General features: G+C 43.2%; 2 protein-coding genes across 4 annotated transcripts in view; one reads left to right on the plus strand and one right to left on the minus strand.

Moving 5' to 3' along the window:
- The window catches only part of LOC122864524 (semaphorin-6D-like), a 111,909-nt gene extending 97,615 nt beyond the window's left edge, over positions 1-14,294 (plus strand). Inside the window, 4 exon segments of the mRNA XM_044172056.1 lie at positions 7,319-7,569; positions 9,723-9,854; positions 11,042-11,375; positions 11,378-14,294. Coding sequence (XP_044027991.1) covers positions 7,319-7,569; positions 9,723-9,854; positions 11,042-11,375; positions 11,378-12,378 — 1,718 coding nt within the window. The 3' untranslated portion in view covers positions 12,379-14,294.
- Positions 14,052-27,232, minus strand: LOC122864570 (zinc finger and SCAN domain-containing protein 21-like). Of its 3 annotated transcripts, XM_044172137.1 has the most exons (5): positions 25,882-26,210; positions 24,237-24,578; positions 16,724-16,748; positions 15,575-15,671; positions 14,052-14,929 (listed from the first exon to the last, which is right to left on the minus strand). In XM_044172137.1, exons 1-5 carry the CDS (start codon positions 26,078-26,080, stop codon positions 14,828-14,830), a joined length of 765 nt encoding a protein of 254 aa, XP_044028072.1. In that variant the 5' UTR covers positions 26,081-26,210; the 3' UTR covers positions 14,052-14,827. The 3 variants fall into 3 exon arrangements, 2 of the variants coding, with proteins under 2 accessions (XP_044028072.1, XP_044028071.1); XR_006375244.1 differs by lacking the exon at positions 24,237-24,578 and having other exon boundaries at positions 14,795-18,524; positions 25,882-27,232; XM_044172136.1 differs by lacking the exons at positions 14,052-14,929; positions 15,575-15,671; positions 16,724-16,748 and having other exon boundaries at positions 23,361-24,578; positions 25,882-26,190.
- Positions 27,233-27,504: the final 272 nt, after the last annotated feature.

Consider the following 27,504-nt stretch of genomic DNA (forward strand, 5'->3'; position numbering starts at 1 on the left):
TGGCGCTTCCCTCCCCATCACCATCATCATCACCATCATCGTTATCACCACATCAGGGCTTAATCGCACTAACTGGTGTAACGCACAAACCTTCCTCCCGTGGGATCACGACGAGTTCCCGGTCAGGCTAACTGGGTGGAGTGAGATGAACTCAAACCTTCAGAAAACGAATCCTTCTGAGGGTTCCTGACTCACTCGTTAGGCCTTCAGTCGGAGGACTGCTGGCTGCAGTAATTACACACCTGACCGTCACCTGTAGGAGGATCTCTGTCTGAGATCAGATGTCCTTCTCAAGGTTTCCTCCTCTTCTTTCCCTCTTAATGAGACGTTACCTTGATCCAGTGGCAGTTTTCATTTACGGTGTGATAATGTGAGCGCTGTGAAGACCTTTGACATTAATTAACCTGACTTTCAGCAAGCAGCTGAAGTGTCCTTGGGCAAGACATCCATATATCAAGGTCTCACTTCTGCACAGGGCACCTTAATCGCACGTGAACACGAAATGTCATTAACTAGTCTCTTTTGTGTTTGTTTGTTCGTGATGTGAGATATAGATGCCTGAAACATAAGTTAAGGTCAAATATATCTTATCTTTGTCCTTTGTCTTCAGCAACAACTGTGCAAATCATACAGACATCTGAAATGTCTGCAGTAACACATGAAAATAATTTAAAAAACCAGAAAACCAGATGCCAGAAAACCTTAGTTTGGAGGGCTCAGGTGTCATGATACCTGCCCGTCAAAGCCAGCAGTCGCCCTGTGGAGTTTTCTTGTAAAACTTATGTTTACGTTTGAGAAGAAACGGCAGCGTCAGCAGTCGTTTCAGCAAATAGCCCAGAGCGACATTTACTTACTGTATGTACGTGGCAGCGCCCTCTAGTGGCCGTGGGAGAATTATGACTTATGGCAATCAACAAAACGTCGGGCTTTAACAGGGAGGCCGCTGTTCGTTTCCTAACGTCAAGGTTTCTTTTAATCTCAAACCCTGATCTTTCCCCGAACCTAACCAAACCAAAGGCACAGACAACTGATGTCGTCTTGCTGTTAAACGTGTCGGATCAGAAAACACTTCTGTGTGTCGCTCCAGAGGGCAAAAACGACGTAATTTGTTGTTTAATTCGGAGGACTTGTTAAAGTCAGTGTTTCCCACCGAAACACATTCTGTGTATCCTCGTAAAGTAACTTAACACCCCTTGAAAATCCAGTTTTCGCTGACCTCCAGTAGTTTAACTTCCCGCCGTGCTGCAGTGATGTAGAGGTGTACTGTAGGACACTGTGACATCACTGTTGGGCGTGGTTACAGGTGCAGCGGTGAAAGTCCGTACTCTTTCAGCCTACAGACCTCTTTAATGCAACGATACAGGTCCCTTGGATTAGTTTTTTGGTCTCGACCCACTTTTGCATTTCTTCTTATTTACCAGCCGATTTGCACGATTTCAAAATATCTGCAATAAGCTGATATCGGCCGAGATATATATCGGCCTGCCATCAGTTCAGCTCTAGTTAGCGCTGCCGGCTGTCGTTAAGCGTAAACACATCAGCAGGAAGGTGCATGGCGTTGCTCCTTCTGCCCACTTCCTACAGAGTCACTGAGACGCAGGGAACGACCTCCATGATGAGAAGGACCAGAGAAGCAGCTCAGTAGATTTAGTCACGTTCATTTGTCTGCTCACGTTAACGATCGGTGCCTTTTTGTTGCTTCAGAGACGGACGGAGCGTCACATGTAGAAACTCAAACTGCATCCGCCATAATGGCAAATAAGTCCCGCCCACGCGGTTTGACTGACAGGTGATCTCTGGGAGGTGAGGAGCGCCTGGAGCGGCGTTTTCTAACCTGTTGGTTCACCTGCTGCAGAGAAGCGGCTTCATTCTTATTCACCGCACACACACACACCTGACACACTGTGTGTGTGTGTGTGTGTGTGTGTGTGTGTGTGTGTGTGTGTGTGTGTGTGTCATGTGTGAGTTGTCCGACCTTTAAAGTGAGGGGATCGTGTGTGTTACCAGCATTTTTGGTGGCAAAGCGAAAAAGTCAAACTTGACAAGGTCTCTCTCTCTCCCCCCCTCTCCCTCTCTCTCTCCCTCTCTCTCTCTCTCTCTCTCTCTCTCCTCTCTCCCTCTCCCTCTCTCTCTCTCTCTCTCTCTCTCTCTCTCTCTCTCTCTCTCTCTCCTCCTCTCTCTCTCCTCTCTCTCTCTCTCTCTCTCTCTCTCTCTCTCTCTCTCTCTCTCTCTCTCTCCTCTCTCTCTCTCTCTCTCTCTCTCCTCTCTCTCTCTCTCTCCCTCTCTCTCTCTCCTCCCTCTCTCTCTCTCCCTCTCTCTCTCTCTCTCTCTCTCTCTCTCTCTCTCTCTCCTCTCTCTCCTCTCTCTCTCTCTCTCTCTCTCTCTCTCAATTCTCTCTCTCCCTTCTCCATGTCTGTCAGTTCTCTCTCTCTCGCCCTCATTGCTCTCTCCCTCCCTCCCTCTCTCTCCCTCTCTCTCCCTCCCTCCCTCCCTCCTCATACCGACTGTCACTGCTGTCTGCCTTCATGTGAATACCAATGGATGTTGTGGAGAACGAGTGGGCGAGCGAGCCGTGGAGAGAGAGAGAGCGAGCGAGAGAGAGAGAGAGAGAGCGAGCGAGCGAGCATGCTAATAGGGCAGAAGTTTGTGGAGCTTGACTTCAGTGTTGGAGCGTCTGCCTCGGCCTTAAAGCCACAGTGCACTTTTAGCAGACTGCGTTTCGTGCACGTGTGCCGGGACTCGATGCTGTCCGACCTTCGGTCCGGCGAGTCGGAGGACAGACCGTCCTCATCGGGAAAACGACAGTTTGTTGTTGGTCCAAATGTCTAAAACTCGCTGAGTTTGCGTTCCCCTGACAGGTGACTTGTCTGTGTCACAGCACAGGAAGCACTGGACAAATGATTTATGTCTAGTGGAATTCATTTACACCAAGTGTTGCAGCTACTAACAGCCACAACACCTGAGTACCGGTGTTTGCTGATGTCTAAGAAAAGATTCGGGCCCACCTGAACCCAGGTGAGTCCGACTCGTCTCCCGCGGCGTCGCTTCAACCGAGCTCCAGCCCGGTGCGTCCTCTGCGTCCACAAACAAACGCACGACTTCTCGATCGAAAGGACAAACGCTGCGCCCGTGACGTCTGTTGGGAGCAGCAGAGGAAGTGATGTGAGGTTATAGCCTTACCCAAACACAAACAAACCTGCACCACAGAGGCGGCAGATCAGAAAACAGCTCGCTGAGCCCCTCCCCCAAACGTATCATCATCATATTCAAAGAGTTTGGAGGTGTCCTTTTCTTTTATCACCTCTCCACCCAAAAACAGAAGAGCAGGAGTGTAAGGAAGGGATGAAACTGCGTGTTGTTCTGCTTATTAATGGGTTATTCCCTTTCAGCTGTGTGGTAGCCGGCCCTGGGTGATACTATATCAGAGTTCAGGCTGTTAGCAGCTCTGTCTTGATCTGTGTTTGTCTACATTTACATTTACGTACATTTTTGCACAAAACGAGGACTGTGGAAGAATGATCCGAGCAAGAAAAACCTGTTTCAGTGTTCATATGGGCACCTGGCCCAGGTTTTGGTTGGAGCTGGTTGTAGATGTTTTTTCCGAAGCACCTTAAGGATTTATGTTGGCTGGAAAGTTGAGCTTCAGAGTTTATTTGTGACCTTGGAAACAGCAAGGTCCAAAGTGAAACCGGAGCTTTCGATCATATCGCATGATCTTCAGCATCAGGTTATGATTGTGTACCCAGCCAGTCCTTTCATTTGGAAATCGATAAGTGCGATGTTACGGAGACATTTGTTCTCATTTGCCTTTTTACTAGATCTGGTTGTAATGGTTCATTTGGGGATTTTCTAAGACAGGAAGTACTTAATTTTATTAAATTTTTTTATATAGTGTCAGTTCATAACAGAAGTTATCTCATTGCACTTTTCCTATACAGCAGGTCCAGACCGAACTCTTTATAATATTAATTACAGAGACCCAACGAATCCCACCATGAGTAAGCACTTGGCGACAGCGGCAAGGAAAAGCTTCCTTTAAGAACCAGACTCAGGGGGGGCGTCAAATCCGCCGCTGCAGCTTATGTATCGATCTGAGTAAATGAAGAAGAAAGAAGAGAGAGGAGTGGAGGAAAATAGCAAGACGGAGATGGAGAGAAGTATAAAGAAGGCAAGGTGGAGGGATGAAAGAGGAAGGAGAAAGCAGGCAGAGACAGAGTTTAAGAATACTGTACGTTTTAGACTGACAGGAAACAGAAAACTGACAGAAAAGTGAGAAAAAGACTTCACCCAGAAGATTTCATCCCCAGTCCCAGAAACTTTTCACAATTCAGACTGACAGCAGAGAGAAAGAGAAACTTTCACACTGACAGAGAAGAGAAAGAAACAAAGAGAGCGAATGAAACATTTCCGTGTCGGGCTGTAATTAGCATAATATTTTTCTCTGTGCGTCTCCATCATCCTATTTATAACTGTCAGAGTGAAGGACGGAGATGAAAGAGTGGAAATAACGAACATGAAATCGTCTCTGTTGAACACTGGGGTGTGTGTGTGTGTGTGTGTGTTAATCCTGACTGGACGTGTAATGACTACTTGCTCTATTTCAACAGTATTTTGCATAAAAGACAAATTTGTTCCATGGTGTCTTGTATCAAAGCGAAGCCTCAGAGGCCTCTGCTGGCTTTGAGGTTAGAGACGGTTGCCAGTTCGAGTCCCGGACCGGCGGGGAGCGGGGAATAAAACTCCCCCGCATGGCCAACAGTGCACGGCATGAAATTCGTTTTTTGTTTCTGGGGGTATTTTTGGCCCTTTGATCAGGTTTTCGGGGACATGCTGCTCCTTCTGCGCAATTTAACTGAACTATGTAATAACAACAGGGAGTTAGCGGGTCCCTAAAGTAATACTCTACCCAAATATGCATCCTTTAGCATCAAAAGTAAAAATAGAAGTTTCAGCAGGCTGCTAGCTGGCTAACTTTAATTTTTGTTATGAAATGTTAAACAGCTGAAACTCTCTCAAAGCAAATAATTGAGAATTTTATTTATAAAAAAACAAAAACAACTAGACTTTCTTCAGCGCTGATGTTCTCGTCTGAAAGCTAGATCGAGTCATTGTGTGTGAGAGCTGATGTAGCTCAGAAAGTTGTTATAGCGGGTAAACAGACAGGTTTTGTAAATTTAGATCTTTAAATAAAGAGAGAGATTTTTCTGAAAAAAACAAAAACCTTCCACGTTCTCATGTGACTCTGAAGACATTTTAACTGTTATGTTTGCATCCAGACTAATAAGGAACATTTATTTAGTTATTTTTGCATTTAAATAACTTTGATTATGAGTGAGAAACTATTTTTACACTGTTCAGGTCAGCATGTGATTGGAAAGTTACATATAGTGTATACACAGTGTGTTTCAAACATATAAAGTATCCCACGAAGAACACAATATTCTTGTTAGCGAAGACGCTAAATGTAGCAGTTCCTAGTTTGCCTCCCCAAAATTGAAATGAAGGTTATGATCTTGATTCTGTCTAAAGAAGAGATCTTAAAAAGTATCCAGTCGCGCCCTAACATTTGTTTTATATGAATAATCCATCAACTTCCTGCAAGGACAGTATCTTTCTCTTCACCTGAAGAAATGAAGTGAAAGTTATAAAATCGCCCGGATCCTCGGGAAATGTTTCCGAGACCATTCAAAGTGTGTTGTAAAATGTGTAAAGTGCCCTGTGAGTGTCAGCAGGTAAATCAGCCCTTCAGGCTCGGGTCTGGGCGGCTGCCCGGTGCCGGTGCGTGGCCGTGAATGTGAAGCAGGATGGCGGTAATAAAAAACAAAAAGCTCCTGTGGTGCCTTCAGGGTGAAACCGAGGTTAACACAAACAAAAGCTACCTCAGAGTCACCGCTCTCATCTGGTAAAGTGCTTAATCACTGGGATGAACCGCAGCGGTGACTTCGAGCGCCGTCAGAAGAAACACAACTGTGACGTCAGTGTTCAGCTGCAGTTCCTCTAACGGCCACTAGATGCTGCTTCAATGACACTACAGACTATATTTAATTGAAAATCTTATGGTCTCAATAATAAGCTAATGTCTTTTAGCGTTAGTCTCGTTGGTGAATTTTTACAGCTTTTTCTCTGGAAACGACACGCTGAGCACTGAGAGGGAACCAGAGCAGTAACAGATGAACATGTACTAACATATTAAATATATATATATGCAAAAACACACAGCGTGTACACAGAAAATACATTAATGTTAAAAACATATGCTATAATACAACCATAAAATGTATTAATTGATACTGTAACAAAAATGCTTAAACAAATAAACAGAAAATATGTACATAAAATATATATAAATATATATAAGATAAATCTATATAAGATAAATCACATACATGAAAAATATTAGAAACACATCTACACTGCATAAAATAAAAAATCTATATACATTCAATACATAAATAAGCATATATACACAATTATAAAAAAATATGCTAAAATAAAAAATACAAATGACATAAAATATAGATGTGAAATAAACATAAAAGCAAAAACACACACATAAAAAAATGACTAAATACATATAATGAACCTGTACACAGAGACATGAATACAGATATGAGTAGAAGCAAAACAAGGTTCACAAATATCACCAAGATAAAAATATGAACCCCTTCATGTGTTGATCAGTGCAGCATCACAGTGTGTGTGTGTGTGTGTGTGTGTGTGTGTGTGTGTGTGTGTGTGTGTGTGTGTGTGTGTGTGTGTGTGTGTGTGTGTGTGTGTGTGTTGCTGCTGGACAGACTGATGAGTCATTGTATCTGAGAGGCTTTGATGTTGTATCTGGACCTGACGAGGTGAACGCTGCCAAACAATAAACTCTTTCATCTCTTCTCTCCTTCATCCCTCCATCCTTTCTCCTCCTCCTCCTCCTCCTCCTGTTCTCATCCCCCCCTCCTCCCCCTCCTCTCTCTCAAATCCAATCATAGTCTCTTCCTTTCTTCTTCTCCTCCCTCCCTCTCTCTTCCTTTCTTCTTCTCCTCCATCTTGTGTTTTCTCACCTGTGAACAACCTCTTTCTCATTAAGTCCAATCCTTGTCTCTGTCTCTCCCTCCTCCCCCTCCTCTCACCTCTCCTCCCTCTGTTTCCCTCCTCACTTTAATTTATGCTCGTTCCCGCCACAGATTCCTCCGCCCGCCGGTAAAGGTGTAGTTCATCGTTTGATTTGTCGTAGATATGTTGGTCACATGACTCCCGCTCCCTGGCAGTAAAAAAAAAAAAAGGTGTAATGACCCTTTCCGTTCCCTCCCCCTCCTGCGTCTTCCAGGTGTTCGCCGTCTTCCAGAGTTGGACCAGCGCGCCGGTGCGAACGTCCACTACACCCTGCTGATCGCCTGCGTGCTGGTGGCCTTCTTCCTGGGTGCCATCTTGTCGGGTTTCCTGGTGTCGTGTTACTGCAGCCGCAGCGCCGCTCAGCGGGCGAGGAGGCTCGGGAAAGACCCCGAGGCGCCGCTGCCGCACGCCTTATCGCTGCGATCCCTCGCCAAGCTCAACGGACTGCTGGACGGACAGCCGAAGGTGGGTAGATTCCTTAGACGATGCGTGAAGAGGCAAGGCGTTCTGGTAAAGTCATCTCTGATGGGGTGAAGGAGAAGCTTATCTGAAACCGTCCTTAAGTAACAGAAAATATAGATTTTTGATGTAAACTGTTGAAGGAAAAGTTGCCAGACTGTCTTACACCAGTCAGTCCCAAACCTCTTCAAAGCTTTCTGTCAGTGAATTGGCTTTACGGTGAACAGATTCTCCTTTCACAGCCGTGAGATGACGTCAGAGGCACTAAAACAAGTCTCACAGGTAAAGACAGGTACGCAGCACAGCTGTGAGTTTGATGGCTTTTGCTTCTTTGTTCGTTTTTGACGTTTGAAAATGTAATAAGCCAATGAAATTACAGGGTTTTTTAATAGAAAATGATCTAATAGTCACAACATCTTGCAAATGCCTTTAACGGACATAAAGTTGTAACTTGTTTACTACAAATCACCTGCAATTTGCATTACTGTCGACCATTTTCAGTTTTTACATTCCGTACTTTCCATCCAGGCGTTCAGTTTGCTATGAGAATAACTTTACATAGATCGAGTACTTTATTAATCCCAAAGGTAAAGCAGCCAAGTCACATGAAACTCAAAACGAATTGGGGAAAGAAACATAAATACAGTGGCTCAATGGTCATTTTCACATCTGTAAAATTTGGAGCGTTGCATTGTGGGATTGATAGCAGAAAGTAGTGTTCATGCCATGGACAACTTTAGAACTGTTCTAATCTGGATCATCTCTGGGATTAGAAGAGCGCTTTATGATTTATCTTCCATCCAGGCAGCTCATTTCAGTTTGCTATGAAAATATATAAAAACTTTGAGTGCAGACGTTAACTAATTCAATGAAAAGACAGAAAATATCGATTATTGTGCTTTGTTGCTACCAAAGGTTGTTCACATCACTTGAGAAAGGTCCAAAGGTAGATATCGTCTGTTGCTAGCGATTCATGGATTTATGATGTTTCTCCAACAGACAAAAAAGCTTTAGTCACTCATCCATTGTTCTGTTGACAAAACCATCAGTTTACTAAAGCAACAACAAAAAAACACATTTCAGAATACTAGCAGTTAAAAAACAATAGAGAGAGCAATATTAATTCTGTTTCAGATTTACAAAATGAGCAGAAAGGAGAAATATCTTTATATTGACTTGTGAATTTGCTACACAGATAAAAGTTATGCAAAATATTTAATTGAACCTTTTTTTTTTTACTTTATTAGCTACGAAGAATCTGATTGTGATTTTTATCCAATAACAGCCAGCTCTGTACATCCTGAAGGTCTTTCTTCTCTGAACATTTGGTCACAGATATGTATTACTGTATTACAAAGATCGGTGACCTTCAGTTATTGATGCAGACCCTCTCATATTGTTTTCTGTCAAGATCTCAAAACAAAGTCGAAGCCACTGTTGCAGCGACCGTTCATATGCACGTTTTGTTTTTATATAAAATGTGTTGATTGTTCAACGTAATACAAGAATGAGAAAAGATGTGCAGAAGAGCGTTTTCCCAGAAATCAACAGAAATCTGTCTGCAGAGTTGTGTCGTCATGTGGTAACGCAGTCGAAAATACAGATTCATTTGTAAAGACGATGCGAGCGAGTCTTAGTTTGAGGGAAAGTTAAATAAACATGTTACCTCTTCTACATTTTACACACATCTGCAGCAGGTTTTGTAGCGGAAGAACGAGCTGAGCAGCGACATAATCAGCTGAATTATGAGTTAATATTCATCTTCTCTCGGGGGGACATAAGTTAAGAGCTTCAGTCATTACAGTCGACTGTCTCATTATAAACTCCATCCTCAAGTGTCCCTGAGCGAGAAACTGAATCTCTGAGCTGCCGCTGGCCCACCGCTGACCTCTGACCCCTCTGGTGAAACGTATGAGTTCCTCATTATACTGTGTGGGATACAATAATTGAAAACCACCCTGAAGCACCCAGTGAAGACGTTCTTCCTCCCGGCTCAGGTCACTGTGTTTGTTTTAAAGGTTAAAAATGACAAATCCTTTCGCTCTGTATCGATCCTCTTCTCTCTCGCCCTGAATTTATCATCCTCAGGCAGGGAAAGCGAAGAGAAACTCTCGGTGCCCTTATTCCTCTCCTTCTTCTTTTGTTTTGTCTTCCTTCAGGAGAACAAACTGGACGTGTCCACCCCGAAGATGTACAGCTCCTTTATCCCCAACGGCCGGTCAGAGCCTCACCTCCACACCCCCGGACACCAGGGCCTGCCGCTGGGAGACCCCGACCTCAGCCTCTCCCAGGTAGGACAGCTCATCATGGAGGGCAGGCTGGTTTGGTTCATCGTGAAATACTGTTGTTACATTTAATCAGTTAAAAATGTTAAATTTCTGTTTTATAATCCTGAGTTTCACTCGTACATCAATGAAAGGAAAGGTTCTATGAAACAAATATATATCCATATCGGCGATTCTGTGCATTTTAATGTGATCCATCTGTATTTTAAAGATTATTAAAAGAGTACTAGTCTCACATGATATGATGGCTGTAAACTTCACATTTTCCTCATTTGGTTTGTAGTCTGAAGTTCATGTGAAAAATATGACTAAACTAGTCACCGCACCAGTTATATTGTAGCAGGATTTGTAAGAAAAGCCAAAACATCAGGCCATCAAACAGCTGTGTATGGCACACAAGAAAGAAACAGACCACATCAATTAACATCAGAATTTAATATATACACTAGTTCTTTACTCTGATAGTTACACGCAAAATGCTGAGCATTTGACAGAGAGGACTGCAGCAGTTGGCTGGCTGTCAGATGGTTTGATGTAATCAGATGAATACAGCAGGCTAATTCAACACTTTTTAAGGCAACACTACGAAAGTCAGTACGAAAATTCGAGGTCAGGCAATGAAAGTAAAAGATGTTACGTATCTGTTCTATTCAGTGCTGAAACGATGCGTCAATATATCGATTGACAGAAAATTTATCAACAATTATTTTGATAACTGACGAATTGTTAATACCGAACATTATTTGTTTGTTTAGCTGTTTTTTCGTGTTTTATTTAATTGTAATTTGAATATCTTTTTGGACTGTTGGTCAGACCAAACAAGATATTTGAAGATGGCTCCGGGAAACCGTGATGGGCAGCTTACTATTTCTTAGACCAACTGATCGGTTAGCTGCAGCCTTAGCCCCACTGTAGTCCGTTTTCCCCAGTAATTACGAATTTGGTGGCACATTTGGTCACTGAAAGTGACGAATCAGAAAGCTCAAATGGATTGTAGATGTGTTTTAACAAACTGCAGCCTTCCTCGTGGGTATCATTCAGAGCCTCAAGCTTTGGCTTCTATGAAAAGACCATTCATATTTCCTGCAGTGCTTTTAGACCGAGCACAAAAAGGTTGGAGGTCTGAGTCTTTCAAAATGATGAGCTCTTTGACATGGAAGTGTTGGAAAACAATGGGTCTAACCTCTGTTTAGTCTCTGTCGCAGGGTGATGGAGAGCTGTCCGGCCTGCCCACGCCTGACTCCACCCCGGAGCTTCCCATCAAGAACATGAAGGCCCTGCGGCACCATCAGTACGAGAAGAACCAGAACTGCAACAATGCCAAGGACAACATCCCCCAATCTGGGCCCAGCTGCTCTGGATCCAGTCTGGGTTTCATGGCCGTCGTTGGGAACTCTTTGACCCAGCAGGCGTTTCCCTTCGCTCATCACCACGGCAACAGTTTCAGCAATGGAGCGTCCCATGGAGCGGGTGCTTCTTCTACTTCACTGCACCTCCCTGAGGAGAGGAAGATCTCGAATGATGAGAGAGAGCAGCAGCAGCAGGAGGAGGAGGAGGCGGCGGTGGGGGAGTCCCCCATCACCATCACTCCCAGCAGTCCCTCCCCCAGACAGTGGTGGACGTGTCGGCGCTGGACGAGCTGCTCAAACACATCCATGAGGTCAGCGCATCGGGGACCGGAGGCATCAAGGTCCTCACCTCCACCTCCTCGTCCTCCCTGTTCCCCGGGCCCTCCTCGTCCTCCTCTGGAGGACATCATCATAATCATCACCACCATCATCATCATCATAATCACCACGGCCAGACCCGCACCCACCACTACAACCACAGCCATCACCATAGCAACCACCACAACAACAACGGCAGCGGCGGCAGCGGCCACCATCACCAGCAGCAGATCCCCGAGACAGAATCAGCTTCGTATTACAGCACCTCCACGCTGCCGAGGGACGGCCTCCCAAAACACCTGGACACACCTACTCAAAACTCCACCTCATCCTCCGCCTCCTCCTCTTCTTCCTCCTCCTCATCCTCCAACAACCCCACCTCCTCCACCTCCATCCCTTCTTCCTCCTCTTCCTCCTCCTCAACTCCGCTCCAGCAGCAGGTGATTCCAGAGAGACCCGGAGGAAGCAGCGTCTCTGTGACACGACACCACTCCCAGCGCCACTCCCTCATCAAGATGGGCAGTGGGAGCGGCGCAGTGCCGCGCCACCACAGCTTCAACCAACGGGGGGCACAGCATGCACACTTTCTAGCCAGGATGAACACCAACAGCAGCAGCAATGGCCCCCCGGGCGCCAGCGGTGCGGCCAACGTGAACACCAATACTAACGGCGAGAGCCAGCGGCCGTTGATCACCAGCGCTTGCCTGACACGGCAGCACAGTTACAGTGAAGGGCCACATGTGCAGCGGGCGGCGATCGTCCGGAGAACGGCGTCCCTCAAACCCCAAGTCCCGCCAAAACCGTTGTTCCTTCCAAACACAGCGACATCACCGGTGGCAGAGGCAGGAAAATACAACTACTGAGACTGTTGGAGGAAGTGGCGCCATTCCAACATGGCAGCTACAGTCCTCACCAAGTAAATCACTCTGAAGTGTTTGCAGGGCTTGTGAGAAATGACAAAATGAGAGCACTGATGGGACGAAAAAACATAAAAGAGACTTCAGAGCTTTTTGTCCCCATCACTCCTCATTACGACCATTCAGTTGTGGTTATTTTCCTGCTGCTGAGAGGACGCTGTCCGACGCCTCTCTGAGTCACGACCGCTGCATTGTAGCTGCTTCGCTCACAGAGCAGAGCCCTGAAAAGAGCCACACAGACAGACACTCTGAGGATCGACAAATAAACAAGAGCTCTGACTCATTTCTTCAGGCAGGCGGGGCCGCTCGTGGCGACTTTCCCCTCACGACAGACTGCGGATCAAATCCGGCTCGTTCCAAAAGCAGGGCGAAAGATGTTAATGATTCAAAAGGAGTCCCCAAGGCTCGAGGTGGCCTGAAAAATTCTTGATTAATGCAGTTTTCTTATGAGCGCTTTGATCTAATGTCCCCGGTTGTTGCACCTTGGCACGGGGCCCAGATTTCATTTGCAAAGATTCAAAAAAGCAGCGAATCGGACTGCTGCAAACCTGACACGAACTGAATCTGGGAACGCTGGGAGTGTTGGACGTTTCTCCAGGACTTTGAGTCAAACGATGGCATTTCTTTCCACAGGAGAAATCAAACAAAAATCTTATAATGTCAAAAATGTCCAGAGGGTAATTCTTTTCCTTTTGGAAGTCTGTTTGTTCCTCTGAATCTGGTCCAGAAAATTTTAATTTACAGGAGGGTTCACAGAGTCCAAAGGCAGAAAGAAAATAACTACAATGAGGTTTTTGTTATCGCGTCCAACGCTTCAAGATGACGGGACGTTCAAGAGATGGAGATTTTTGTATACCAACACATAAGCAACACTTCGAGGAAAGTGAGAAGAAAAAGACAATTATGCTTCATATGAAATCTAAATGTCAAAATCCAGCAGCCACAGAGATCCAGATCAGAGCAGCCATTACTGACAGAGCTGTCTCTTTCCACCCTGACAGTACACACAAACTAGATGAATGTTCTTTTTTTATACCATATTGGTATCTGAAAAACAAACAAAGCATTAATGGAGCGTTGGCTGTACGTGTTCACTGATCAATTACTCCCTCAAATTAGAAATTCATGCACTCCGCACACTTAATACTCTTTCAATTTAGTCATTTGTATGTTCAAATTACTTAATTGATTCTCTTGAATTAATAATTGCCCTCAAATGATTTAATTTGCCCCCTCCCTTCTCTCTTTTGCATCTGTCTTTATCTATGAAGAGCTGAATTTTTATGAACTGGCATCTGCAGGATCTATAAAATATGTTTAACGGGATGTCAAAGATCAAATCAAACTGTATTAAATCCAAGAGGTCCGCTGTTAATTTCAGAGTATTAATTAAGAAATTTGAGGAATCTGTTTATCAAAAATGTTTTCTCATCACCTACTGAGCTGTGATGTGGTGAACCTGCCGAAACAGAAAAGACAGCTCACAGGATGAAAAGTATAATAAAGTTTGGCTTTTTGTAAATTAAAATCTCAGTTCACCCAAACTACAGAAAGACACATTTTCTCACTCACCTCTAGTGCAGTGGTTCCCAAAGTGGGTGTCTTGGCCCCCAGGGGTGCCATGAGGATGCCAAAGGTAGTGCATTTTGGTTTTACTGTACATTTTTACCAAAAGCGACGTCTTCAAACATGAAAAAATAAGCAACAAACAAAGTTACCATAGTAGCAAGACAACAGCCAGACCAACAGACATTGCCGACCGTAGAGTTAAAACTGACAACCTATATACGTATACAGGCCTGTATGTTTAACTTTAACATCAGTGTTGTTTGTTTTGTCAAAATAAATTCTAATAACAGATATCCATGGTGTCATTTTTAGTTTAGTGCTGTTACAGCATATTGCATGCACAGTCGGTGGGGGACACAATCCGGCGGTTTAACGCGGTTTGGGAACCGCTGCTCTAGTGGTATCTAGCCGTGCAGATAGTTGTTGTTTGATTTGCCTGGGTTTGAGATCTGTGTCTCAGGTTCGGCGGAGTGGAAGCCTAGAAAAATGACATGCTGCCCTGGATAATCCACAGAACGCACTGGAGACAGTTTTTAGGAGACATTTCTTCAGTAGTAAGTAGTCTGAATGAAAACTGTGTGTTTCATGGATTATTATACTGGAGTGCTGTCTCTCAAAAGCTGTGGACAAATAAACCCAAAACTATGTGCATGGCTAGATGCCACAATATGAACAAATCATGTTTGTTTTCGTGGTAATTTGGGTGAACGTTGGGCTTTTGAGTCGCTTTGCTCCACATTCATTCACTTTTACAGTCTGCGCCTGACTGCAGTCTGTGGGAGCGTTTCCTCACAGATGGTCTAAAAATACCCGACTGTGAAGGGAATCAGCTGTTTCCTGTTTCACGTTTACCTCCCAGTGTGTGCCAGTGGTCAAGAACACTTTTTTTACTCTGTCCGTTTCTTCTGTTTGGACACTCGTCCTGAAACTGACAAGAGACAAACCAAACAACTGCAGAGGTCAAAGGTTAACAGTAAAATACACAGGCAACAGTTTGAGGCAGTGGAGATGAGCAGCACTGCCAGCAACAGCAACAAAACACCTGTAAATAAAACAATGAGCTGCATGGACCTAAAGTACTGGTGGAAAACAACGCAAACGGCTGACAGAGCTGACTGCCCGTGTTGCTTCAACATGTTGCTGTGCAGGTTTGGTAAACTTTGAAAATGTCTGGAAAATGAATGTGATCATTTTTAGATTTGGAAAAGGTTTGACTTCAAAAAAAAAAGGTCTGGAAATGTTTCAAAAACGGTAGAGAGATACTCAAGCCTGAATATCATCTCTCAACTGCTGCCAAGACTAACCTATAAAGAGCCGTACTGGTGGTTCTGCATGTTTTAGCTACAAATGGCACACTTTATATTACTGCTGACCATATTCCATAAAATATGATTTTGTATTGACTCAGGTTTCGGACCTCTTTAATGCAAAAAAACAACAGTTATTAAAGGTAATTATAAAAAGTCAGAAGTCCTGGTGTTAAACGTCTCATGTGAAGTGAAAGTCAACGGCAGGAAAATTAAAAACTACAAAAAGTAACCTTGCTAATTAATCCCAGTGAATATTTACTCACCTTCATGTTTCTCGAGTTGCGTTGTCGTCGTGTGGTAACGAAGCCCGGGAGATTTGGAAAACTCTCCTTGATGGTGAGTTCAGGGAGGCTCGGACATCTGAGAATGAATACACGACTTCAGCTTTGAATGAATGAGATACATCACAGCCAGAACACAAACGATAAGCCAGGACCATTTGAATTTGATAACGTAAAGTTTCTTTTCATTCAGCAGCTGACTCCCAAATGTCAACGTGCTGAGGAGTCTTTGGACGCACCAAACTCATGACTGCACTGCCACGCGATAATAACAGTGACATATATATATATAACAAAATTTAATTGTGTTTTTTTCCCGCCACACTTGGGAGACTATTCCCAATTTTTTCTGCACAATGAAAAAACACTAAAACACAACACGTCTATTATTTTAGACACACATATGCAAAACACTCGAGCAACAACAACAAAAGCACTGCACCTCTTGCAAAGCTGTCAGTATTTAAAAAGTACAGGCTATCCTGTATAGATATGAAATTTCGTGCATGATTTACACAGTGTACTGTACACACTGTGCTAAAACAAAAATCCAAATTAATTGAATTTGATGGTATCGTATCGTCCAGCCATGTTTGGACTAAAACAAGGCACTGTGATTAATTATCTTAGATGCAAAAATGCACATTTTCACATCTCTGGAGGTAGATTTTCACGCAAAAAGGTAATCAATCCAAAAACTGATGGTCTGCAGTAATGTAAAGAAATCACTACGATTTGAGAAAAAGCAAAAAAACTCAGGGTCCACTTATACTAGCGGTTTTCAGAGCTTTCGACCTTATGTCACGGCCCTCCTCAGGCATCATCACTGAGTCGCGTCATAACAGATGGTTGTATTTTGTGGTGGCGATCATAATCCTTGTCTCTCCCATCTCCATGCCAACTCTGCAGAATCCATCTGCTGAGGAAGACCATGAGATGTGGTTAAAAGCCTTGGAAAAAAGATAGTAAGTGGACCCTGAGTTCAGGTTTTTTGGTTAAAAGTGTTTCCAAAGACTGAACGTTGACGCCAAAGAACACTTGCTGTCTAATCACAGGCTGTGACACACGAAACGGCGTCTGATCCTTGAGGAAAGTTAACCGCTGCTATGTGTAAATCATATGAACACTGACCTCTTCAGATCCTGCCGGGAGATTTCTGAAATGTCGAAACAGAAACATTAGTTAGGGGGTAAAGGCTTGAAAGACAAAAACCAGTAAACAGCAGCCGGTTGATGTCAGTTATTAAACAAACTTTTTTCAGTGAGTTTTTAAGCGTCTGTTTGGTTCCCAGCTGCTGCCCAGATTTTAGTTTTATCTGACTCGCTCTGCTCGCCGGACACACACTCGCAGCACAGATTAAGCAATAATGAAGCCACGGAGATGCTGCAGCAGAGTGCTAGTGAGGTATCCCTGTCTGCTGGAGACGGGGCGAGCAGGCTCTGCACCAAATGATGCAACTTTGAGTCCGCCAGCACCAGACGGTGGTGGTGGTGGTGGTGGGGGGGCGAAATCTGGGATGTGAAGCACCTGCTGAATAAGGGGTGCTGTAAAAGTCACGCTGCATCAGGCGTTTCCAAACCAGACTGAGAGATCGTTTTGTTCAGATTTAATAACAGACGACAAAGCAGCAGTTTGATATTGATTCCTACTTCATGTAAAGGGGGATCTGTGTCACGGCTCACATTTGAAGAGGTTACATCATCCTCCTTCATCTCGAACACGAATCTCGTCTGACTGGAACTGTTTGAGAGTTGAGATTAGTGTAGTTCTGGTCACTGGGAAGAAGTCTAGTCTAGTCTAGTCTCGGTCAAGTCTAAATTAATGGCCGTGTTCACATGAGAACAGCAAATCTGATCTTCTGTTCTCTGTGGCAGATTTGATGGTTTCCAAGTGTCTACAGAACATTACTGCTGACCAATTCTTCAAAACAAGGTACTTTTTAGATTCCTTCTGTTCTTTTCTATGGACGTCAACATGCAGAGACTTAAAACTTGCTGCATACAGACAGTTAGAGCAGTGGCCATTTCGTCCTTGCTGGTGCGTTCCAGGACCCGCCAATTTCAGAGAAGTCACAGTCAGCAGGTGAAATATGTTGTTGGAAATGGAAAATCGAAAAGACAAACAATACATAGACGTGGAAGTCAGAAAATTTATGATTGTTTCTTGAAAATTTAAAAAAAAAAACTTTAAATTAAATTGAGACTAGTGGACCTTGAATTAAGATTAGTACTGAAATGATTAGTCAACTGACAGAAAATTAATCACCAGCAATTTTGATGGTAGATTCATTGTGTAAGTCATTTTTAAGTCGTTCCAGCTTCTCCAATGTACAAATTTGCTGCTTTTCTCTGTTTTATTTTACTGTAAACTGAATATGTTTTGGGGTTTGGACTGTTGGTCGGACAAAAAAAGCATTTCAATATGCGATGGGCATGTTTCACAATTTTCTGACATTTCACTGACTAAATGATTAATCAATTAATGGAAAAATTTAAACAACTGGTTGCAGCCCTAGTGTAGATAATATTGTTTAACAAACCTACACACTCATGGTCTGTTTTGGAGAACGGGATGGCCGGGTATCAAACTGCAGTACTTTTTTGGTAGCAACCGAAATTGTATTTTATTTAGACAGTTCTTCTACGACTGCTTGTGTTAAGACAACATTTAACATTTGAGATTCTCTGCTGTTTTTGTTGAATGAATAGGGTTTTCTGATATTTCTCAAACTAAGATATCAACTGAAGTATCACTTTGGTTTCGGTACAGAAACTCAGGTATCAAATAACTAAAAAAAGGCAACTTGTATGTAATTGGCTCAAAAGCAAAAAAAGTACCTGTATGGTTCTTTAAATCGCTCCATAGATCCGAGCAGCAGCGCCACTTTCACACTGAACAGGCTACAGATACAGACAGCCCTGTTTCCCAGAAGCTACAGTGAAGAGAGGGTATAATAAGAAATATCAGGTCAGTATTTTTCACCCTGCTGTATACAAAGTAGAGGTCATCTTTTATAAAATGTTTTACATTGAAAGGATTGCATTCATACAGACAAGAAAGTGAGGAACAGAAATCTCACTCTGTCAAAAGGGTGTTGAAACTTGATTTTAAAAAAAAATATTTAAAAAGAAGCTGCTGTTCATTTATGATCTGACTGACTCTTCAATGGTCCTTTAGGGATGTTTTCACTGGGTGCTACTATGGGGACACTGCAGAAAATAAACACTATGGCTCATTTTATAAAAGGGTTTTTGTATGAGGATGCACTTGTAACCTTGAAAATAAATTTGTTTATTCGTTTTGCGGTTCTCGGCTCCCGTCCTCTGAACACGCTCTCTGTGATTCAGCCAGAGAGACTGCGGGGGAACGGAGACACTGTGACATCACTGATGATGGACTCACAGCGCCACCTGGTGGGCCACGCCAGAACGACAATGTAATAATGTCAAAAGCTATTATGTTTACCTTACTGCTATTAATTAACAATGTAGATGGCGGTGTAAATAAAGGCTACTGCGGAATATTTCTTGGAGTAGAGTGATTCTTATTTTTGTGTATTTTTAAGTTGAGTGAATAAAGAGCAGCAACAGACCATTACAACCAGAGTCATGCTCATACTCTGGAAGTCTGTGAGATGTACCCTGGTCCTTGGCAAGGCACCAGGATATGTTGACGCAGTCCAAAAGGGCTTAAGGGAGGCTTGAGGGATTTCTAGGAGTCCAGGAGGTTTTATGGGATCCAGAGGCCCTTGAAGTTCTAGTGTGCTCTGAATGTGTTCCTAGAGAGAGTCGCAGAGAGGCATTCTGAGATTCTTTTAATTGTTTCAGGACTCCTAGAATGGGACTGGAATCCCCAAAGGACTCCTGATACCTCTTTCAAAACCCCTGAAGGCGTTGCAAGAGTCTCTGAGGGTATTTCAGGAGTCCCTGGGATGTTCCAAAGGTCCAGGAGTTCTTGAAGGCGTCCCAGGGATCCTTGTGGGTGTCCCAAGAGGGCTTGAAGGAGTTTCAGGAGACCAGTAGTTCTTGATGGGGATCCAGAGGTCCTTGAGTCTTTGAGGGTATTTCAGGTGTCCCTTTTGGGCATTCCAGAAGTCCTCTGGGTGTTTCAAAATCCTTAAGTTCGAAGTCTTTGAGGGTGTTACAGGAGTTCTTGAATGTTGAATGAGTTTTTGAAGGCTTTCCAGGGTTCTATATGGGTGTCCCAGAGATTTTTGAAGGAATCCCATGAGACCAGTAGTTCTTGTTGGGGGTCCAGAAGTCCTTAATTCAGACAAACAGAACAAAGGGAGTACTTCTCTCCATAACCAGCTGGTTGCAATGAGCAGCGTATTTTATATTCTGCTGTCATTGTCAGCAGATTAAGTATAAAGCCCTGCTGGTTGATGGAAATTTTTCTTTTCATTTCAGTTTTAATTTTTGTCAAATGAATCAAGGGATATACATGAGGTTTTTCATCCCTCCCGAGACAAACAGCATCCAATGCCACATCACACTGTTGAAATACTGTTATTCAGTGCTGTTCTGCAGTGATAAAGGTCTGAGTTTCACCTGACATGCAGTCAAGTCAATTTTATTTATATAGCCCAATATCACAAATTTGCCTCAAGGGGCTTTACAATCTGAATATGACACCCTCTATCCTTAGACTCTCAATTCGGATAAGGAAAATCTCCCCCAAAAACCCCTTCGGGGTGTTCTGGGGTCATCACAGGGGTTCAGGAGTCCTAGATGTAGTTTCAGTGATCCTGAAATTTCAGGAGTTTTTGACTTAAATTTGGTGATCCTTCAGAGGTTTTTGAGGATTTCAGGAAACCCTAAGGGATTCCACAGGTATCCTTGAGGTGGCCCAAGAGTCCTTGAGATGGTTACAGAAGTCACACATGGAGTTCTTGGGTGGATTTGTAAGTTATTGAAGGGGTTCCTCAAGTCCTTGAATGTCTTCCAGGAATCTTTTTGACCGTTTCACAGTCATTGATGGTGTCCCAATGTTTCTTGAAGGAATTATGGGCAGCTTGAAAGAGGTCCAGGGATCCTTGAGGATGTTCTAGAAGTCGTTGGTGCCTCCCACTTAGTTTTTGTGAATGTAGCAAGGGTCCCTGAAGATGTACCAGGGGTCCTTCAAGGGATTCAAGAGTCTTGAAAGGGGTTCAAAGACTTCAACAAGGTTCCTGAAATTATTGTTGGGTTCAAGGAGGAGGTCAGCAACCCCTGGTATCTTTTTTTACATAGTGTACACGAGGGTGCAGAACGTAAACCCACCACTAACTGTATAGTTTTTATACAAAAGGTTGGATCGATTCAAGTACTGCTGTATTGTAAATTACATGGTGCAGGGGTTTTCTATTTGTCTGGTCATTCGAGGTAAATTTATTCAGACAAGATATATTAATTTATCATCAACTGTAATTCTGTGACTGTTTCTCTTAAGAAATGCTGCTCAACACTTTTTAAAAACTGATTCTTTAAATAGGGAACCTGCAGTGTTTTATATAATGTGAATTACTGAATAATAGCTACTGAAATAAATCATATTGAATTGTATTGCTTAATATGAACTCCCTCATCACCATGTGGGTTTACCAAGAAGCTGTTTTAAATAAAGTGTTGTGCTGCCATCTGCTGGTGTGAAATAAGCAGATCAAATAGTTGACTGCATTGATTCACACTTCATATCTTTCTTTTTTTTTTTAGACATTGTGACAGCTGTCAATGTCCCCAGAATAGAAAAGACCCCAAGAGACAACTTTAAACAATATTGTAAATTTTCCAACCATGTTTGGCCTTGTGTTTAAATTTAGAAGCACAAACTTTTTTAAAAATTATCTTTAGAGCCCGATTTTATGTCAAAAGGGTGAAAGTGTTCGGATGACATTCAAATGACGTTTTGTTCTGCAGTTGTTTTGTTTATATTTTTTAGTGATGGATGATAAATAGAACAAAATGTTAAGATAAACAACCACACGATCCTCTCACATCCCCATTACCAAACCTCACCTGAAGGAAACAGTTTCTTAAGAGAACTGAAGGATAAACAGATGTGTTTAAAAGCTGAACAGATTGGTGCTGGTGGATGTAAGGACTGTCAGCTGTCGAGTTTTATTGCAAAGTTTTCATAAATTTGCAATGGCCTTCATATAGACCAATTCTCAGCAAATTGCACCAAATTAAACCATATTTAACAGACAATTTTGGTGTCTGTAAACAGTGATGATCACGTATTTAGTGCTGCAGAAACAAATGAGCTGACAACCAAACTTCCAGTCGTGGTTTGTTTCATCAGGAGGAACATTAGAGTTCCAATGGAGTCTTTAGTATTTCTTACGTTTTACGGAAAATTAAATAAGTTAAAATTGACTTAAATGTGTAGCAGCAAAAGATCGTGAACATATGAGATTATAAACGTTTGTTTTAAAATATTGGATTCGGATAAAACACAGTCACACCATTTGAATCAATGGGAGGAACTTGAAAAGTTTTCAATCATGTGATTTTATTACTTCAGTAAAAGTCGTACAGTCTTGTTAAAGCAATACTGATTTACCGTTGGCTGAGTGGACACAGGCCGTCATAAACAAGTCAAATACTGGAAAGTCTAAAATGACAGCAGGCTGCACCTGTGTGACCGCCAGATGTGTTTGATGCATCCGTAAACTGCAACATCACCGTTTCCTCCAGTGTATAAATGTTAAAATATATAATATATAAAAATACATAAGTCTCTTCTTCCTTGTCTTGGTCCATGTCCACACTAACGTGGATAAATATGAAAGATCCATTTCCATGTTGAAAATTCCCCGTCCATTTATCTACCCACAATGAAATGTCGACGCAATAAAAATGCTTTAAAATCCTGTTATTGCTCCTCTTTTGTTTAATGGCAGCCGGCGAGCTAAATGATGAGACCACTGGGTCGTGTCTAGATGGTAACCCTGGATTTGCGAAACTTGCGCACTTGTTGCACAGTAGCGCTTGACTCTGCACGCGCTAGCAATGGCAGATATACCAGGAGCCGCATTAAAATATTCTTTAATGATGGCAGAGGGGACTTATTAACTTATTAAATGCTCTTGCTGTATTGTAATATTGCCTGTGTCTGAATTACTTTAAAGTACTTGATGTAGTATAAAAAGTCCACGTAGGGAGGACGTTGTGGTGGATGAATGGGTCAAACACAGGAGCTTCACCCAGGAGATCTGTCCTGTGTAAGTCAGTGTTGACTTATTATTTTCATTTTTTTATTATTATTATTATTTTCAGTTTTCAGTCACAGTTTGGTTAGGTTTAGGCAACAAAACAAGATCATAGTTTGGATTAAAATAATAAGTCAACAATGACTTTTGGTTGCACACAAACAGGACACGAGCAGCGGGTGAAAGTCCTGTGTTTGTTTCTGGCAGAACGTCCTGAAGAAACAACGCGTACAAATCTCACGAGAGTTTTGCAAATTTAGGTTTGCCATCTAGACACATGACAGCTGCCCAAAAGCGAAGGCAGAACATCTGGATCGCCCCCTGGTGGCTGGCTGAAGTATAGGTCATAAACTCCACTCCCTCCATGTTAGCGGATGGGCCAAAATAAAAACTCAAAGTACACATCAAATAAATTTTTCCCAAAGATGGTTTCTGTCATTTTAGGTAGTTCTTATCACGCTGATGTTTGTCCAAGTGTTCAGTTTTCTGATAAGTTTGGCTGTAATTAGTTATTTGATGCTATAAAAAGGGGGTGTCACGTCATGATTGACAGCTGAGGCCGGCGATTGAGTCGGCCGGGTGTGTGGGCGGGACCTCGATACCGCGGCTCCAACTCCATCACTACTGCGCAGACTCTGGATCCAAATGACGTCACCAGCGCAAGATGGCGGCTCCCGTATCCGGGATATTTTGGCTTCATTTTCGTACAGTGGGAGGACGTGGAGACGCGTCGGCCATCTTTAACAACACGGCCTTCTCTCGGTCTGTTCTTTCTCCTCCGACTCTGTGATCGATAAGCGTTTCAATAAACTGGTTTTAAAAGTAAAACCTGGAAACCTTTTAAATCCGGAACATGGACGGTGGTAAAATAATCTGTTCTGGGTTTTACTTTGCAATATTTTTGGAGGGGGCTTAATTAAAAACAGACAACGCACATTAAAATTGAAAAAAGGGTGGAGGAAGGGCAAATATGGCATTTTCATATTCATCCACATCAGCGTGGACATGGCTGTGTGTTTTTTCGACCGTTTTGTGCATGAAACCTCCTCGGACAAAAGGTCTGACGGTCCATCCTGCTCTGTCACACGTCAGTCTGAGTCCTGGTCCCGCAGCCTCAGCTCTGCTGCGTTTTCTGTCCCATGTGTGTGCGAATGTGCCGTTTGTAATTCGAGTTGTCGCTGAATCTGCGGCCGCACTCTTCGCAGCAGTACGGCTTTTCGCCCGTGTGAATCCTCAAGTGTTTCTGATAACCGTCGAACCGCGTGAGCTTCTTCCCGCAGATGTCGCACGTGTACGACTTGTCGACTTTGGTCTCGACCTTGCGGTGCACCTGCACGTGTTTGGCCCAGTGGCCGCGCTGAGCGAACGCACGGCCGCAAATGGTGCAAATGTACGAGTCCACCACCTCGGACAGCGGCGCCTCCAGTTCGATACAGTCGAGCTGGCCGTTACCTGAAGGTGGATCTGAAGCTTCAGGGGCGTCGTCGTCGTCGAGGTCTGAGCAGGTCTGCTGGACTGAGGTGCCCGGCTGGGGGTCTAGCTCCGAGTCCTCCAGATCCTGGCACGGGAGCTTCGAGAGCGAGGAGGTCATGTGGTCGTTATCATGTTCGTTCCTCACGCCGCCGCTCTGGAACAACACAAACTTGACGTCGTTCTGCTCCGCCGTCTGCGGCGTCTCCTCCCGCCGAGGCGGCCACAGCTCCTCCTCCTCCTCCTCCTCCTCCTCCTTGATGTGAGGAGGTTTTATCTCGTCCAGGTCCAGATTGGAGCTCCACTCTTGCTGCTCAGAGAGAGCTGCCAACCACAACAAAGAAGAGAGTCAGGATGTTTAAAAACCGCAGCTGGTTGTATTTTTTTTTCCCAAGATAAGCAAATGTCAGACGTTCTAAATATAAATGAGATCTGTGTGTTTGCGGACATCATTTTTTCTTTTTGCACGGGATGATCCGATATTATTGTTTACCCAACCTCGACGATATAACTTGACGATGCCATCGTTCTACACGTTTCTGCCTTCCGAACCGACCACTGTGTGCATGTCGTGATTAAAAAAAAAGGTTTTAGTTTTACACACATGAAGAGTTTGGTCACGTGTGATGCGTAACAGCGGAACACAGCACGTTATTTGTACACAAGTTGGTTATTTTATATGTGATCTCGTATACGTGCGTCATATGAAGATACACCTACAGCCACGCTGGAGGCTCTGTGAGGCTTCGAGCTAAATGCTAACACGCTGATGTTTAGCAGGTGAAACGTTTAACACGTTTACCATCTTAGTTTGGCCTGAGACTCGGGCTGCTGGAGCGTCACATTAGCTTAAGATGAAGTTTAGAAGTTATTTTTTTACGCAGAACGAAGACTGTGGATCGTGTCCTCTCTGTCTCTTACATACGAGCATGTGACTGTATTGTACGACAGCCATAAAAAGTACAAATCCTTTAATTGCTCAACAGCAGTCATCTCTCTGGGTTTTTATAGCATCAAACCTCAACACGAAATGTGTCTGAAAAGTGCTTTAAATGGCTGCTCGGGCTTTTAATCCTGTTGACTTCTACTTTAAAATCAGACAGTTCCTGATTTAAAAATCATCATTTTGGCAGTTTTACACTGTATTTTACTGAGGCAAAGGTCTTGTTCTTGTACAGCTACTTGTGCTTAAACAACATTTAGCCTAAGGTTTGAAAAGTTTGACTTATTTTGTTAAAAAAAAAGAAGGACAAAACAGTTTACATTCCTCCTGAAGCAAAATAATAATAATAAAAAGCACTGGCTGGTATTGTACTGGCACTAGAATAACAATAGTTATTACTCTGGCAGCTTATGATGGTTGTAAATGGTTAACGTTACAGGCAGCCATGTTGGGGGCTGACTACACAAACATAATATATATATATATATATATATATATATATAAGAAAATGCTCGTTTACCTTGCAACGCTAAAGCAGTTTAACATCGGAAAAGCAGCTAATTATTCTTCTCTTGTGATTGAGAACACGTCCATCAATAAGTAAAGTTTATTGTTACTTAGGGCTGAGAGTTGGTTGCTATTGTTGGCCGTCTGAACCCCTCAGGTACTAAAGCAGTCGCTCACCTGAGCTGCTGACCTGCAGAGATATCTGCGGCTGCCTGGAGAGATCCAGCAGCCGGCGCTGGCGGTCGATCTCCAGCTTGGAGCGGGAGATCTCCTCCTCGTACTCGGCTATGGTTCTCCCGAACACCCCGAAGATCTCCTCTGCGGCCGCGGTGAGCCGCTGGTTGATCAGCACCCTCAGCATCTCGATTTTAGACATTTTAGCGGCGGTCTGAAAATCAAAAAAAACAGGAGAACTTCGCTCCCCCCCGAGGCGTCGTGGTCGGTTGTTTACTAGCTACACTTCCGGGTAAAGTCTGTGCGCATGCTCAGTGAGCGTTTCACTGGTAACCGCTGGACGGTTTACCGCCACCTGCCGGAGCGGAGGACTCAAAAACATGTTTTTAAAAACAGCTAACATCAAGTTTTTTTTCATTTTTCCAAATGAATGACATGCAAAATAAAACTGGGGGTAAAAACACCCTTGTTAGGTGAAAGAAAATCTACATTTACACTCTTTTCAGGAGCTACTCTGCGTGACTCCTTTCGGCCACTTGGGAAAATGTTGTAAGCTTCTGGACAAGGAAAACCACTTAGCACCTGTATTTGTATTTGCACTTATCTCGACATATTTACTAAGTGCTTTGGCAGAGGACACAACAGACGGTGATAACGTTATAAAGTTAAAAAAAAAAAGTCCAGGTACATGAGAGAGAATAATAAATAAAGTCTAATATAATACGGCCCAGGAGACCCTTGGTTACAAATCTAGATTCAGGAACTGTGAGAAGAGTTTTTCTGCTAACTCAAGTGTGTGTGTCTTTGTATGTAGAGATATAAAACAATTGCATTTTATTTAGGGCATTTTTTTTACGATGTGCTGAATATAAGAGAGTCACAATAATCTGAAGACATGAATAACTTTCTCAAAGTCAGCGGCAGACAGATTTGGTTTAAGAGATAAACTGATAAAAACAAGACTAATGAATAACCTGTTCTGAATAAAGTTCAGGTTAGAATAAAAACATACTGCCAAATGTCCGGCAGATGGCTTGGTATTTGTTGGCATGAAGTCAAGTTGCCCATTAATTTTGACTGTCAGGCTGGGTGTGGCCAATATAGTCTCTCGTCAATTAAGCTGAAAGAAAGTTGCACGACATCCAAAACTTAATATCATCAAAGCAGCCTTTTAGGTCAACCGAAGTGGGGTTGACGGGAAGATAAAATTGTGTACCATCTGCAAAAAAATGAAACAATATATTACGTCTATTAATTATGTGACCAAGGGAAGCGTGTAAACACAGAAAAGAATGGGGCCCAGAATCGAGCCTTGAGGTGCACCGCAGGTAAGATTTGTCAATGAGGAAATGAAGCTACCACAGAAAAATGCCTGTCAGAGAGATCTGAACCGCTCAAGAGCCAAGCCGCTATTTCCAGCGTGATTATTGAGTCGATTAAGTCAGACGTTACGATCAACAGTGTTAACTGCAGCCATGCGGTCAAGCAGGTGGAGATCTTTTGACACACAAAGCAAAGCTGTCTTTCAGACCAGACCTAAAACCAGACTGGAAAAAGTCAAAATCCTCTTCACATATTAAATATATTCGTCAAATCATATAATGAAAATCCAACGCACAAGTAAAA

The sequence above is a fragment of the Siniperca chuatsi genome, linkage group LG17, assembly GCF_020085105.1.
Source record: "Siniperca chuatsi isolate FFG_IHB_CAS linkage group LG17, ASM2008510v1, whole genome shotgun sequence".
Classification (NCBI taxonomy): Eukaryota; Metazoa; Chordata; class Actinopteri; order Centrarchiformes; family Sinipercidae; genus Siniperca; species Siniperca chuatsi.